General features: G+C 43.0%; 1 protein-coding gene across 3 annotated transcripts in view; it reads right to left on the bottom strand.

Moving 5' to 3' along the window:
* The window catches only part of LOC139545690 (intermembrane lipid transfer protein VPS13A-like), a 56,622-nt gene that overhangs the window by 2,651 nt on the left and 37,220 nt on the right, over positions 1–16,751 (bottom strand). For all 3 annotated transcript variants that reach the window (XM_071353714.1, XM_071353713.1, XM_071353715.1), the window contains 9 exons: positions 12,102–12,215; positions 11,466–11,611; positions 6,150–6,231; positions 5,822–5,935; positions 5,587–5,662; positions 5,239–5,402; positions 4,711–4,995; positions 1,655–1,740; positions 1,397–1,520 (listed from right to left, as the gene is read on the bottom strand). In XM_071353714.1, the coding sequence (XP_071209815.1) occupies positions 1,397–1,520; positions 1,655–1,740; positions 4,711–4,995; positions 5,239–5,402; positions 5,587–5,662; positions 5,822–5,935; positions 6,150–6,231; positions 11,466–11,611; positions 12,102–12,215 (1,191 nt within the window). The remainder of the gene's footprint in view (positions 1–1,396; positions 1,521–1,654; positions 1,741–4,710; positions 4,996–5,238; positions 5,403–5,586; positions 5,663–5,821; positions 5,936–6,149; positions 6,232–11,465; positions 11,612–12,101; positions 12,216–16,751) is intronic.

Here is a 16,751-nt window from a genome sequence, read left to right as displayed (position 1 = left end):
CGCTGTGCAAAACAAGGCACATGCACAGCCGTTGTACTGAGGAATGACAAGACAGCACTCACACTTTACCAAAGCAAGTCAAGAAATAACATCACTGTCATGAGCACCATGCAGCCAACAGTTGCCATCGACGGGGACACGTTAAGAGAAAACGGGATACTACGACGCGCTACAACCAAGCAAAGGCATGTCAATATTACATAATACGCATCGCCATATATAGATCAACGTATGTGACGCATTATGCTCTTCTGTATAAACACGTGTTGTTTTTCCTATGGGAAAATCAATGCTCATGTTTTACTACTCTATACTGTTCCATAGGATGGTGTGTATGTTTTGGCTTAGAAGGCACGGCTGTACTCTGAAATGAGGCACCCGCCGGCTGGCCTGTTGCTGTTTTCTATAACTGGCTTGACTTGGCTGCTATCAACGCACAAGTGTTGTACAAGCAGTGCATCAACGACACCATGCCCAGGAGAGACTTCATCATGAGTCTGGCATACGGGCTACGTGACAGAGACATGGGGGCCAAGGCAGCAGCAAAGATTCCACACGAGCCAAATTGCGCACCGCTCCCAGGGGTGGAGACAGCGCCAGGTGGCCAGACGCACAAAGAACAGAACCCAAGACAGCTGTTTGTGGGAAGTGTTTCATGCAAGTGAAAGTGGTGCCATTGCCATTGATGCCATTGCTTAAAATGCAAACCATGTAAGCATGAGCTGACAATAATTGACTGCTGTCATATCAACACATTCATTATAAAACGCAATTATTGATTTTGTGCAGATTTTCACTAATTATCAAGCACATTTGGCGCTTATAATGATGTTTAGGTTACTCTTTTAATCATTTGACCGAGCGTATTGCTGACCTGGCTTTGTGGTTGGGGTATTTTGTAAAAAAACAAAAAAAACACATGATTTCTGTTTCATAGTTGTAACAAAAGACCATGACTATAAAATTGATTGAACAGTTCAATTTGTGTTTTTACATATAGCCTACAGTAACAAACTAATGAAAATGCTATTTTATTATTATAAAATGTTACTTAATTAACGCCTTCATGAACACAACCAAATTATTATTTTACCAATAGCATATATGAAACGTATTAATTAGACTGTCAGAAAGTTGTAGTCAGAATGACTGCTCATTAGCTGGAAGGGGTGTTCCTCGAGGCCCAGCAGTTCTAGTGTTTATACAGAGGCACAAACAGTTTGGATGCAAATGAGTGAAGGGGTATTTCCTAGGCAGGCGTGAGTATCATGATGGTTGGAAACGGGAGTGGTTATTCAGATGGACATGATGAGCAGTTTGATAAAGGAGAGCTTCATATGGTAGTTAGTCATTTGTGTGTTCCTGTGTATGGATGACAATAAGCAGATGAGGATACCTTGGCCTCGATCCGAAGCCGCCTCCCTTCCACGATCATGGGCTCCTTGGTGAACTCGTCGAACAGATACTGCCACTCGCAGGTCAGCTGCCCAAATGTACCTTTGGTCACGAAAAAGATTCCCCTGGTGAAAGGCAAGAGAGGTAGAGCCTCAGAACATTCACTGACAGACAAGACGGTGACACAGGAAGTGAAACAGCAGCACTCTGTAGGTCACTGCAGTCCACTTTTAGAAACAAACCCCAGCCAGCCTCTTACCTTTTGGTGATCATCAGGAAATCAGACTCGTTCACTTTGGCGTGCGCAAAGTATCTGTACTTGGCGAACCTTCCATTTTCAATTTTCTAAAAAAGAAATATTAACTTATCAGGTTCTCTCAAACACATTTTTGGGAAAATATGCACACATTTATCAAATTGGGTATATAAAACACATATGCTACGCTAAGTCTACTGTTGATATGATACATAAACGAGTCACTCGGTACCTTTTTCCAAAGTTAGATTAAAATGGCTTCAGGATGTTGACCATTCACACAGGCTCTGGCAGATGATCTGATGGGTATTGTTACTGATCTACACCTACTTTCCCTCCTGATCTGACAACAACTTGTATACTGGACACATCCTAGTGTGTTTGATTACGTCCTTCCTTTCTCCCTTCTTTGAAGAAATTCTGACATGGCTGGAATGAAGAAAGCTGTGCTACAACAGTTGCTTACACATCAAATTGCATAAGATCAGTGATCACTTCAAGGGAACCAAGGTTGCTTTTAAAAATATTCAAAAACAGGGCCATCCTCTTTGACCCGGAGACATGTCAAACAGCATCTAAAATGTTCCACTGCGGTACACTGATACTTCCTTGAGTCCAATGTATACCTGTTATAGACCGATTATAAACTGCTCATAACAGCATGTTAATGAGTGTTGATGAAGTGAAGGGAAAAGGTAGGGATGAGAAGACGAAATAGATGTTTCAAAATGCACTTTATTCAGAAGGGAAGTGGTGCTGGCTATGAGTATATGACTGCGCGCATAGCAAGGACTCTTATGAAAGAGGGAGGGGCCAAAATGCCAAGAGGGAGGACGGCTGACAGACTATTGCATGAATCCAGTCCAGACCAATACAATAGATTTCATATTAACTTAAAGATGGAATCTGCATTAGGGGAAACAGCACCACTGTCCACCCCAGCACCTTTCTTATCGTTTTTGTTTTGTGGACAGAGGTGAGCATGCTAGCAGATACCCATAGACTTCCAGTCATTGTGCTAACGCTAGTTAGCATTGGCTTGCAAAACTACCTCCAACTTCCTTCATACTGGACACAGAGACATAAAAATAGTATCCACTAGTTCATCTGACTCTGGGGAAATAGATACAAAAATCCAGAAGTGTCCCTTTAAGGATTCCAGCTTTAATATGAATAATATCAACTTGCTCTAAAATAGAATATTCTGAATTATTTTCAGAACAAATATTATGATTGACGAGTCTCTTGGCTTTCTGACTCCTCCCCCTTACATGATAGGGTAGAAGGTTGGATGACAGAAGACAGTTAAAATAAGTAGAATTATGGTTTTACATGACAAAATGCAAGGGGTCCTGCAGCAGCAGAATCCTGAGAATACATGGGTGTTTAATAAAAACAATTGAAATACAGTGCACGTCTAGAGTTACCAAAAATTACGAACAGCCGAGAATGACAAATTGGCTGGCAGCTGGTTATTCGTGTTATTCGGGATGCATTGAATGTTAAAATATCCTGCTGGAGCAGGCTACTCCACATTGACTGACAACACATTAAAAGCTATGGAAGACCAAAGCATCAACTAGGACTTAGCAATTCCATTCTAGCTGTCATCATCATCATTGCCAGTCCTACTCCATTCAGTGAAGGCCACCCTTTTCTGTGGACATGACAAGAGAGAAGACAAAGCCAATGTCAGAACAGACAAGCCCGTCTCTAATAATCTCTAGCGCTACAAAAACATCTAGTTTCCATTGAAGCAAATGATCACATTTCACCAATTAAAAACGCCAGTACAGTGGTAACAGTGCAGCTTCAAGATAAACTACGAAAGACCAAAGCATTAACTAGTGCTTATCAATTCCATTCTACTTGTTATCATCCACATCAACAATAGTAACAATAACACATTTGATATGTATAGCGCTTGTTCATCATCATCATCACTGACAGTTCTACTCCCTTCAGTGAAGGCCACCGTTTTCTGTGGACATGACAAGAGAGAAGACAAAGCCAATGTCAGGACAGACAGACACACGCACATACAGACAGACAGAGACAGAGAGACAGACACTACTATTAAATCTCCAGCTCTACGGATATCTTGTTTTTTTGCATTGAATAAAATGACGACGTCACTTCAGCATTCTCAGTGACACATCAATACAGAAGTACAGTACAGCTTCAAGATGATCTGTTAGTACTCAAGCTACAGCTAGAAACCACAAGTATAGTGACCCCACAACCACACTACAGCCAACACCTCAATGCCTTGGCTCACTACAGCTTCTGCTCACGACGGTCCCATTCCACTACGGCCCTACAGGCCACTGACAAGAGTTGGGTCCATTCCATTTAAACTCAGAGTCAAATTGAATTGACTGAATTGAAATGGAATTGGCCACAACTCCGGTCATGTTCCTGCTCGACTACATTGCAGACGTGTGCCCGATTTTACAACGCCTGGATAGGTTATTTAACATATCAGCTAACCACGTCATATGATATAGCAATCTGATGCCCGACTGCACAGTCCATGACGTGGAATGCAACCATTGGTTTATGCAACGCAACGCATGCGTATCTAGTCGGGCAAGAACTCGACCTCTGCCATTTACATCACTAAGTGGGACTCACACACAGAGAGCTACAACAGCCATACGGCTATGGGAGAACTTTAGAGCAGGTGGGTGAAAGCACATAATCACAGGATGAAAGAGATAATGACGATGAAAATCTATCGGGACTGAGAAGCAATAAGGGGTTGAGAAGTGGAGCGAGAGATGGAGAGCAAGGGGGTGTTTCTATGTGAGGCCACACTCATTAACATGAACCCTGACCTCAGGGTCGTGTTCATTAGGACACGAGAGCCAAAACTATTTCAAAAGTTTTGCAACAGAAAACAAAGATGAGCGTTTCTTATTGGACAGGTTCATGTAGTCCCTTCCCGATGTCAGTTTTTTTTCTTCCATTTGGTGCCTAATGAACACCACCCAGGTCAGGGGAGCCATCTGTTTAGAGGACATAAGGGTTAGTTTTGTTTCCCCGAGAATTCCTGTTACCTGTAGCATCTGGCTGCCGATGCCCTCTCTTTCCTTGTATGGTCGGATGACCCCGTCCTCGTGGATGAAGCGAGGCGGACGCAGACTCTCCACATCCTGGGACGTCTCAGCCGCCCTCTTGATGCCCTGGAAGGTGCTGCTGGCCATGTCGATGATGCCTCCAGTGGGTCTGGCCACAGCACCCACTAGCCCCTTGCCCACACCCTTAAAGAAGCCCGCCGCACCCTCCTTCTGAGCACCTTTAATGGGCTTGGTGACAATCCCTGTGATCCCACTGACAAAGCCCTGAGACGTAGAAAAGGCGAGTGTTACAGACAGAGCAGCAGAGTTGAGAGAGAATCGGCCTGAGAGACTGTTTCTACTGCTCAGCTATACTGGTTGTGTTCAATTGACAACAATGCTCATCTTCAATTTTGCTATGTTGGGTCCTACTGAACAGGTCCCGGTTGTGCTGGTGTTGCTGGGTCAGACTATCAGAGACCAGTTAGGCTGTACTGGTGTTAGCATACTATAGTAGGTCAGACTCACAGACACCAGTCCTTTGCCTCCGCGGGTCAGGCCCTCTCTCAGGCCGCTAGGCTGCTTGTTAATGGCCTCCCGTCTCTTCTGCTGGTACTCCTCGTCCATCGTCATGGCAGCCACACCCTTCGCCATGGCGCCTGTGATCCTGGAGGCAGCGCCCGCAATGCCACCTGGGAGAGGGGACAGCGTGAACACACAGTGGAGAAGAAGAGAGAGGGGCCAAGTAGATAGGAGAGAGAAGAGAGAGATATGTCAGGGGGGGAACACAGTTAAGTCGGAAGTGGAGGGATGGCAATGAAGGAACTAAAGAGAATCAAGGTTGGCAGAAAAGAGATGAGCGAGAGCATTACTTACCTACTGCTCCTCCTACCAGCGCTTTCACCCCCAGCGCCATACCCTCCACAAACTCCTCTGGCCCCTGGATAGCTCCCTGGGGAAGCCCAAAACAGAGTTACTCAGATACATGCCATCTACATGGATAACTACCGCACTGTGTCAAGTATTACACATCCATACTGGTAGTGTTCGGTGCTACAAGGGATTTAGCACCTACCTGGTGTGGTTCATATTGGTTGTACTGTGGTCTCACCTGATAGGGCTCGTAGAAGAATGCCTCCACTCCCTCCGACAGACCTCTAATGAGTCCAAAGGGGTTTCCCAGCACGTCCAAGCCCAACACCAGCACATACATCTGCTTTATCGCCTGGGACACAGATGAGAACACGGCTCAGTCGTGTATCATAGTAACTCAATGAGTTGTTAGAAAGGGGAATCCTAACATGAGGAACCTGGATTGAACTAACATTTTTCACATGAATCATTAATTGAAGTGGGAACATTTGCGTTGGACGTGCACATTTTCAGTTAGGATTTGGCCATTAGAGCCCACTTGGAGTGGAATGTGTGTGAGACGTTACCTGTTTCGAGTAGTGTCTGATGACCTCCCATTGTAGTTGCTGGCGAGTGCGAAACTGGAAGGTCAGCTCGAAGAAGGCCAATCTAGGGAAGTTGCAGAAAATGACTTTGGGTCAGACACTAGCGTAAATGTATACAAAAAAAGGACATGGTTGAATAAAGCCTTGCCATAAGCAAATAATTAACATTAAGAGGTTTTGTAGAGTCTCTGTATGGTTTGTGTGTGTGTGTGTGTGTGTGTGTGTGTGTGTGTGTGTGTGTGTGTGTGTGTGTGTGTGTGTGTGTGTGTGTGTGAGAGCGAGCCATTGCCATTTCACATGATACATTCTACTCTGGTTAAGTCACTATTTCCTATATTCTCAGAGTTGACCCTGAGTTGGCTCTAGAAAATGTCTCCTCCATATTTATTCCCCTGGCAGATGAACACACCCTATTAAACAATTCAGTCAAAAGATAGAAAACCAAGGGTTAGCTCTTCGGGGCCATCTGAGCTCATTCAGATGAATCAGGTCTGGGCCAAAGAAAGAAAACCTGACTTTAGTGCACTGGAAATCTTTCAGACAATTTAGAAAACAGACTTACTATCTCAAGTAAGAAAGCCAAATCAAGCCCCATCTCTGACTTCTGGTGATTCTTCAAAATTGTGGAAAACAAACGCACAGAAGCGTACAAATTCCTCTTTTTCCCTGCCATGCAAGTTGTCTGACTGGCATCACAACTGAGAAGAATGGGATAAGCGATGCTTTTATTCATCATTTTATCATCATCGACAGGCTTTTTATTTGAGAGAAACGGTGGTTTAATTGACCCTAGTCGGTCGATCAACTGCTCTTCCCTCTGCCAGCCCTTAACAGATTCACTAGAAGTTGAATCAGCTTTCATTTCAACAATTTACTATCTGTCATGTGCTAGATGCCTTGCTTAAGATTGATGTAAAACAAATACACGGGGGCTGAAATGCTTGTTCCAGTTTTAATGCAGCCCTCTGCCCCCCTGATTGCTGAATGATTAACCTGTATTTTTAACCTGACGATTATATCTGGTACTATCCTCGAGCTTTTGAAGGCGGCCCGTGTACTACCCCTTCAAAAGGTGGTGACCCTTGTGAACTAAATAAAATTTTAAAAAATTAAATCGCCTTATTTCGAAACTTTCTTGCCTAGCGAAAATCTTAGAATCCTTGATTAATTCTCAGCTAAGATTATTCTTATATTTGAAATGTATTCTAAATGTACATCAGTCAGGTTTTAGACCAGGTCATGCCACTAGCTCTGCTGCATCCCTAGTTGTACTGTACGGATAAAAGGCAACATTGTGCTGCCCTCTTCATTGACCTGTCAAAGGCTTTCGTTACGGTTGATCACTCACTGCTAATCTAAAGGTTTTCCTCAATTGGCCTAGACCAGGCTGTATCTACTGATGGTGTTAAAAAATCAGGCTTCCTGGATATTACGAAAGGTGTCCTGAAGGGGTCAATTCTGGGTCCTGTACTTTTTACTGTTTACACTAACAATATTGATTTTTAACCTGCACTTGTATGCCAATGATACTGTTTTGTATGCTATTGCCCTGACTGTTGACCAGACTCTATCTGAACTACAGTCTGCTTTCATTATATTACATAATAACTTTGACCTGAAATTAGTATTGAATGCAGGTAAAACTAAGTATACATTATTTTCTGGAGCAGATAAATATACCTCTGATGATTTAAGCATACAGTGGTACTTCCTTTAAAGGTTGCGTCATACGGCAGCACGCAGAATTCTATGGCACGTTATTAAGATGCCAGCCATTGTTACCATTAATGCTAGTTAGTGCTAGTTTTATGTCAGAACACAGTATATGGGATTGATTGGAAGATATTTAGCTTAATTAATTAGACTAATATTATGGTGCTTCTATCCCAAGAAAAACAAAACCCTCAGGGTTTTCATTCGGATGGAACGTAAAATATGGCGCTGTATAACGTGACGGTCTGGAGAAGACTACAGTACTAAGAGCATAACATTTCCACACCCTAATTGTAGTCTAACCAATACCCAAAAGGAGATTCAGTGAAAATAAACATCTAATTGATTTATCAAGACCAGTCCCCATGCTTGTCTCAGAGCAGCACGAAACAGTGCTAAAATAGTTGTAGGCTATTGCTTCAAATCCTATTGCTTCTAACTTCAATATGCTTTTTAAATAAATAAGACCTACACTTTTAACAGCACATTACTCAACACTAGTGAGACATCTCGCCTACAGTAGGCCTACAGTATATCTACAAATATATTTTTTTCAATGACGTGACTCTCAGCCAATAATTAGATTTTGAGGATTGGAGAATTCAAAATTAATATATAAGGGGCATATCTGATCTGTGAGAATATCTAAGGGGCTTTTATTAGAGGTGGACTGATTATGATTTTTCAACGCCGATACCAATTATTGGAGTACCAAAAAAAAACAATAACGATTAAAATGGCCGATATATATATATATATACACACACACACAGTGCGGAGAACAAGTATTTGATACACTGCCGATTTTGCAGGTTTTCCTACTTACAAAGCATATAGAGGTCTGTAATTTTTTATCATAGGTACACTTCAACTGTGAGAGACGGAATCTAAAACAAAAATCCAGAAAATCACATTGTATGATTTTTAAGTAATTCATTTGCATTTTATTGCATGACATAAGTATTTGATACATCAGAAAAGCAGAACTTAATATTTGGTACAGAAACCTTTGTTTGCAATTACAAAGATCATACGTTTCCTGTAGTTCTTGACCAGGTTTGCACACACTGCAGCAGGGATTTTGGCCCACTCCTCCATACAGACCTTCTCCAGATCCTTCAGGTTTCGGGGCTGTCGCTGGGCAATGCGGACTTTCAGCTGGGTTCAGGTCTGGGTTCATTGGGTTCAGGTCTGGAGACTGGCTAGGCCACTCTAGGACCTTGAGATGCTTCTTACGGAGCCACTCCTTAGTTGCCCTGGCTGTGTGTTTCGGGTCATTGTCATGCTGGAAGACCCAGCCACAACCCATCTTCAATGCTCTTACTGAGGGAAGGAGGTTGTTGGCCAAGATCTCGCGATACATGGCCCCATCCATCCCCTCAATACGGTGCAGTCGTCCTGTCCCCTTTGCAGAAAAGGATCCCCAAAGAATGATTTATCTACCTCCATGCTTCACGGTTGGGATGGTGTTCTTGGGGTTGTACTCATCCTTCTTCTTCCTCCAAACACGGCGAGTGGAGTTTAGACCAAAAAGCTATATTTTTGTCTCATCAGACCACATGACCTTCTCCCATTCCTCCTCTGGATCATCCAGATGGTCATTGGCAAACTTCAGACGGGCATGGACATGCGCTGGCTTGAGCAGGGGACCTTGCGTGCGCTGCAGGATTTTAATCCATGACGGCGTAGTGTGTTACTAATGGTTTTCTTTGAGACTGTGGTCCCAGCTCTCTTCAGGTCATTGACCAGGTCCTGCCGTGTAGTTCTGGGCTGATCCCTCACCTTCCTCATGATCATTGATGCCCCACGAGGTGAGATCTTGCATGGAGCCCCAGACCGAGGCTGATTGACCGTCATCTTGAATTTCTTCCATTTTCTAATAATTGCTCCAACAGTTGTTGCCTTCTCACCAAGCTGCTTGCCTATTGTCCTGTAGCCCATCCCAGCCTTGTGCAGGTCTACAATTTTATCCCTGATGTCCTTACACAGCTCTCTGGTCTTGGCCATTGTGGAGAGGTTGGAGTCTGTTTGATTGAGTGTGTGGACAGGTCTCTTTTATACAGGTAACGAGTTCAAACAGGTGCAGTTAATACAGGTAATGGGTGGAGAACAGGAGGCTTCTTAAAGAAAAACTAACAGGTCTGTGAGAGCCGGACTTCTTACTGGTTGGTAGGTGATCAAATACTTATGTCATGCAATAAAATGCAAATGAATTACTTAAAAATACAATGTGATTTTCTGGATTTTTGTTTTAGATTCCGTCTCTCACAGTTGCAGTGTACCTATGATAAAAAATTACAGACCTCTACATGCTTTGTAAGTAGGAAAACCTGCAAAATCGGCAGTGTATCAAATACTTGTTCTCCCCACTGTATATATAAAAAAATATATATATATATTTTGGAGATTTCGTTTTCAAAGTGTCTTAGACCGCTGCGCCACTCGGGCGCTGTACAATGTGACCGGTCGGGAGTAGACTACAGTACTACAGTAAGAGCAAAATAATCCTAACATTTCCACACACTAATTGTAGTCTAAGTTTCTCTAAGAATAAAAACCTTAGTGTAACAACAGTTTTAGTAAGTAACACTGAAGTCGTGCACAATTATCAGTTCCTATTTGGTTGATGTCGCCCATTCATTGTCAGTTAGAGACACAGTAGCGCCTTGGGGCCCAAAAGCATAATCAGTGCTCTAACTCTCCCTTGCGCTGGTCTGGAGTGATGAAGTGGTGACGCAGCCTACCGTACTAAACCACAAATTACCTCTAAATCCCGCTGCATAATCTCAAAACCTTTAGTGGAGCAACCACTGTATGTACTTTGGATGGTGTCTACAATATTAATGTCCCTTATTACAAATATCTGGGCATCTGGATAGATGAAAAGCGGTCTTTCAAAAATAAAATTGATGAGTTAGTTAAGAAACTGAGAATAAAAATGGGCTTCTATAGAAATAAGCCCTGCCTCTCGCTAAATAGTAAAGAGCAGATTATTCAGTCAACGTTCCTATCGGTCCTAGACGATGGCGACATCATCTATATGAACGCACTTCATTAAAGCAGTTCGAGGCAGTTTATCATAGCGCACTGCGCTTTTTTACGGGCGCCAATTTTGACTCTCTTATCGTTTTGACGTGACGTACAGTAGGTTGATACATTGCCATGTTCTCATTTATAAATCCCTTTTACAAAAACTCCCACTGTACCTAATATCTTTACTAAACTTTAGACATACGAGTTACCACACCAGGTGTCAGGGATGGTTAACTCTGGGAATTCCTTTGGTCTCTACTGAGTTACGTACATCAGGTACATCATCATTCTTGCTCCTTATTTGTGAAACAATCTTCAAAATGTTCTTAAATGTGATGTTCTGGTGCCTCTAGTGTAATTCAGAAAGCTGATTGAGGACCTTATTACTGATGAATATGTTTGTTTTTTATGACCGTGTTGTTCTTTCTGCTTGCGTTACGTATTTATATTGATGTGTGTATTTTCTGTAATTCAGGGCTCATCTGCTTGGTCTCAGTATGACTCCCTGATAAATTAAAAGGTTAAATAAAACAAAAGTGTATGTGTACATACTTGAAGACGACATCCTGCACGTCAGTGAGGGTTGCTCCGATGCTTTTCAGCAGCAGATTGAGGGACTGGACAGGGATGATCTCGGTCTCCCTCTTCTCCTTGTTACCATCCTCTCCTCCAGAACTCAGAGAGAAACTCAGGTGCAGCTGCCAAACAAACATGCGTCATAGATAGATCATCCCTAGGACAGTTTTCCTAACCCGATGATGTGACCAGGAAAAAGTCCAAGCCCATACGTTTTTACTGGTCAGAAGCCCTTACTATGGTACATACTTGGTCAGTAACACTTCGTTACAATTGCTAGGCCATTTAGTCATGGTTTGTCCTAAATGCAATTTATAAACTTGTGGTTCGAGCACGGAATGCTGATTGGCTGACAGACGTGGTATATCAGACCGTATACCACGGGTATGACAAAACGTTGGTAACCAGTTTTTAATAGCAATAAGGCACCTTGGGGGTGTGCGATATATGGCCAATATACCAAGGCTAAGGGATGTGTCCAGGCACTCCGCGATACGTCGTGCATAAAAACAGCCCTTAGCCGTGGTATATTGGCCATCTACCACACCTACACGTGCCTTATTGCTTAAATAAAATACACAGTGAACGCACTGTGGTGACACCGAAGCTTACCTTGATAGGAGAGATGTGGAAGTACTCATAGAGACTGATAGGGGACGTGTCAGTGGCCGAGACGTCGTTGAGCTCTGTCTTCAGATACTCTATGTCCTTCTCAAACAACTCCACCTGAACACCACACACAGAGACAGACGAGAGATACAATGGTCTTAGCCCTGATAGGCTCTTTGCACATGCTAGTTCAATTTAGCTTTCTGGTTCGTTACGAACTCAGAAGCTAATTGAACTAGCATATGCAAAGAGCACCACTAGAGATTATTGAGGCTACTGTAATTGAGGTAGGTAGTGGGTTGTGGTAGTAATGTGGGGAGGTCAATTGTGGGGAAGAGAGATGGGGGTCTCACTCAACATTGTGCTGCCTTATTTATAGACCTTTCCAAGGCCTTACACACTGTTGACCATCAAATGTTGACCATCACATTCTCATTCAAAAGGTTAACTGAATTGGGCCTGGATCAGGCTTCTTGGAAGTGGTTTGAGAATGATCTGTCAGACAGGACACAATGTGTGATTTCTGATGGTGTTCAGTCTAGTTTCCTGGGTATTCTGAAAGGTGTACCGCAGGGGTCGGTATTGGGACCTGTTCTCTTGACTATTTCTATAAATAATATCAGTCTGTAAATATTAAGCTGTATGCAGACAATACTGATATGTATGCCATCGCCCCAACTGTAGAACAGGTGTTGTTCGAGCTGCAATCTGACTTTGTTGCCTTACAAAAAGTCCTGGTTGGTTTAAAATGTGTACTTAATGTGGGTAAGACTAAATATATATATTGTTCTCTAATTCTCACAAAAATGTTTCAGATGGACTACATATTTATTCATTGAACGGTTCTCCCATCGATCGTGTTCCCGCCAATAATTATCCGGGCATTTGGATTGACAAGGATTTAACAAAATATATATATATAATAATAAAAAAACGGATGAAAAAAAAAAAAATGATTTAAAGTGGGCTTATTTTTTAGAAATAGATCTAGATAATCCCTAAACAGCAAAAAGCAGATTGTACAGTCAACTTTCCTGACAGTTGTTGACTACGGTGACACCATTTAGCAGAACACAGCAGCCACTCTTAAACCTTTGTATAGCATTTACCATAGCGCCCTTACTTTCATCACAGGTAGGGCTGACCCCAATTAGTTGACTGATCGATTCTTTGGTCGTTAGGCTGTTGGTCGACCGAGATTGTTTTAGTCGAGCAGTAACAAATATATTTGCACCCATCTCAGTGAACTAATCCATTGCGGAGGCCGAGACTAAAAGCCAATTATTGCTTAATTCGAAAACATGGTCAGAAGCTCCATATGGAGGGTTTGACACAACTGCAGAGCCTCCAGAGGCCAAATCGAGCTCCGTACCGCATCACTATGTGCCTCCCAAACTCTAACAATGCGGAGGGCTCTGTGTAGCTCCGGATTAACAGGATTGGTTGACGGTAGGTGGGGGCGGTACGTCCAGTATCAACACAAACTCACTTGACAACAGCTCTGCACTGCTCCGCGAAGCACAAGTAGTATGAATGTCCTGACTTCTGATGAGGCCATTCTTGCCCTGACTTCTGCTGAGGCCATAAATGCTGCATGGCCAATGCAGACATTGGATTGACCATGGCTCAGATGTACAATGCACTTCTCGCTCTCCAGAACGCGTTCTCCTGCCAATTTTTGCAAATGTATTGTTTCATAACTTCATTGTGCAAATTGTTTGCATTTGATTGTTAGTGTATATCTTTTTGTACTTTTGACCCCTTTATCCTCCCCAATTTCGTGATGTATCCAATTGGTAGTTACAGTCTTGTCCCATCACTGCAACTCCCGTACGGACTCAGGAGAGGCAAAGGTTGAGAGCCATGCATCCTCCGAAACATGACCCTGCCAAGCCGCACTGCTTCTTGACACACTGCTTGCTTAACCCGGAAGATATGCCGCACCAATGAACAACTGGCGACCGAGCGCGAGGAGTCGTTAGAGCACGATGAGACAAGGACATCCCGGCAGGCCAAACCCTCACCTAACCCTGTGCCACTCGGGAGGCCTATCAATTCCTCATTAGGTATACAGTGCATTCGGAAAGTATTCAGACCCCTTGACTTTTTCAACGTTACAGCCTTATTCTAATTTGGATTACTTTATTTATTTTTTTACTCAATCTACAAACAAGACCACATACTGTCAAAGCAAAATCAGGTTCAGAATATTTTTTTATACATTTGCAAAATTAACTGAAATATCACATTTACATAAGTATTCAGACCCTTTACTCAGTACTTTGTTGAAGCACCTTTGGCAGTGATTTGGGTACAGCCCTGTATTTGGGGAGTTTCTCCCATTCTTCTTTGCAGATCCTCTCAAGCTCTGTCAGGTTGGATGGGGAGCATCGCTGCACAGGTATTTTCAGTTCTCTCCAGAGATGTTCGATCAGGTCCAAGTCTGGGCTCTGGCTGGGCCACTCAAGGACATTCAGAGACTTGTCCCGAAGCCACTCCTGCGCTGTCTTGGCTGCGTGCTTAGGGTCATTGTCCTGTTGGAAGCTGAACCTTTGTCCCAGTCTGAGGTCCGGAGCAGTTTTTCATCAAGGATGAAGCTTTACTCCATCAATCCTGACTAGTCTTCCAGTCCCTGCCGTTGAAAAACACCCCCACAACATGATGCAGCAACCACCATGCTTCACCATAGGGATGGTGCCAGGTTTCCCTCCCAGACGTGACACTTGGCATTCAGGCCAAAGAGTTCAATCTTGGTTTCATCAGACCAGAGATGCTTGAAAACAAAGATTTTAGTGTCCAACAAGCTTTCTCTACCCTTAACCTTGTTCTGACCACCTTTCCAAAACAAAGGTAATGTGGTTTGGTAAGAAGAATGCCCCTCTTCCCACAGGTGTGATTACTACCTCTGAGGGTTTAGAGCTTGAGGTAGTCACCTCATACAAGTACTTGGGAGTATGGCTAAATGGTGCACTGTCCTTCTCTCAGCACATATCAAAGCTGCAGGCTAAAGTTAAATCTTGACTTGGTTTCCTCTATCGTAATTGCTCCTCTTTCACCCCAGCTGCCAAACTAACCTTGATTCAGATGACCATCCTACCCATGCTAGATCACGGAGACAATTTATAGATCGGCAGGAAAGGGTGCTCTCGAGTGGCTAGATGTTCTTTACCATTCGGCCATCAGATTTGCCACCAATGCTCCTTATAGGACACATCACTGCACTCTATACTCCTCTGTATACCAGTCGCAAGACCCACTGGTTTACGCTTATTTATAAAACCCTCTTAGGCCTCACTCCCCCCTATCTGAGATATCTACTGCAGCCCTCATCCTCCACATACAACACCCGTTCTGCCCTGGGTCGATCATCTTTTCAGTTTGCTGCAGCTAGCGACTGGAACGAGCTGCAACAAACACTCACACTGGACAGTTTTATCTCAATCTCTTCATTCAAAGACTTAATCATGGACACTCTTACTGACAGTTGTGGCTGCTTTGTGTGATGTATTGTTGTCTTTACCTTCTTGACCTTGGTGCTGTTGACTGTGCCCAATAACGTTTGTACCATGTTTTGTGCTGCTACCATGTTGTGTTGCTACCATGTTGTTATGTTGTGTTGCTACCATGCTGTGTTGTCATGTGTTGCTGCCTTGCTATGTTGTCTTAGGGCTCTCTTTATGTAGTGTTGTGTTCTCTCTTGTTGTGATGCGTGTTTTGTTCTATATTTATATTGTATTTATTTTAATCCCAGGCCCTCGTCCCCGCAGGAGGTCTTTTGCCTTTTGGTAGGCCGTCATTGTAAAAAATAATATGTTCTTAACTGACTTGCCTAGTTAAATAAAGGTTAAATAAATTTTAAAAACATTTAAAAAAGGGTCAGAGTTGTTTAGGTGCTTTTTGGCAAACTTCAAGCGGACTGTCATGCCTTTTACTGAGGAGTGGCTTCCGTCTGGCCACTCTACCATAAAGGCCTGATTGGTGGAGTGCTGCAGAGATGGTTGTTCCATCTCCTCAGAGGAACTCTATCAAAGTGACCACCGGGTACTTGGTCACGTCCCTGACTAAGGCCCTTCTCCCCTGATTGCTCAGTTTGGCCGGACGGCCAGCTCAAGGAAGAGTCTTGGTGGTTCCGATCTTCTTCCATTTAAGAATGATGGAGGCCACTGTGTTCTTGGGGACATTAAATGCTGCAGAAATGTTTTGGTACTCTTCCCCAGATCTGTACCTCGACACAATCCTGTCTCGGAGCTCTACGGACAATTCCTTTGACCTCATGGCTTGGTCTTTGCTCTGACATGCAGTCAACTGTGGGACCTTTTATAGACAGGTGTGTGCCTTTCCAAATCATGTCAAAATCAATAGAATTTACAAAAGGTGGACTCAAAGTTATGGAAACATCTAAAGGGTGATCAATGGAAACAGGATATACCTGAGCTCAATTTTGAGTCTCATAGCAAAAGGGTCTGAATACTTATGAAAATAAATGTTTTTTTTATTTTTTATAAATTAGCAAACATTTCTAAAAAACAGTTTATCCTTTGTCATCATGGGGTCTTGTGAGTAGATTGATGAGAATGTTTAAAAAAAATCAATTTTAGAATAAGGCAATAACATAACAAAATGTGTAAAAAGTCAAGGGGTCTGAATACTTTC

This window comes from Salvelinus alpinus, chromosome 19, assembly GCF_045679555.1.
Source record: "Salvelinus alpinus chromosome 19, SLU_Salpinus.1, whole genome shotgun sequence".
NCBI lineage: Eukaryota > Metazoa > Chordata > Actinopteri > Salmoniformes > Salmonidae > Salvelinus > Salvelinus alpinus.
This window is presented reverse-complemented; position numbering and strand designations above follow the sequence as displayed.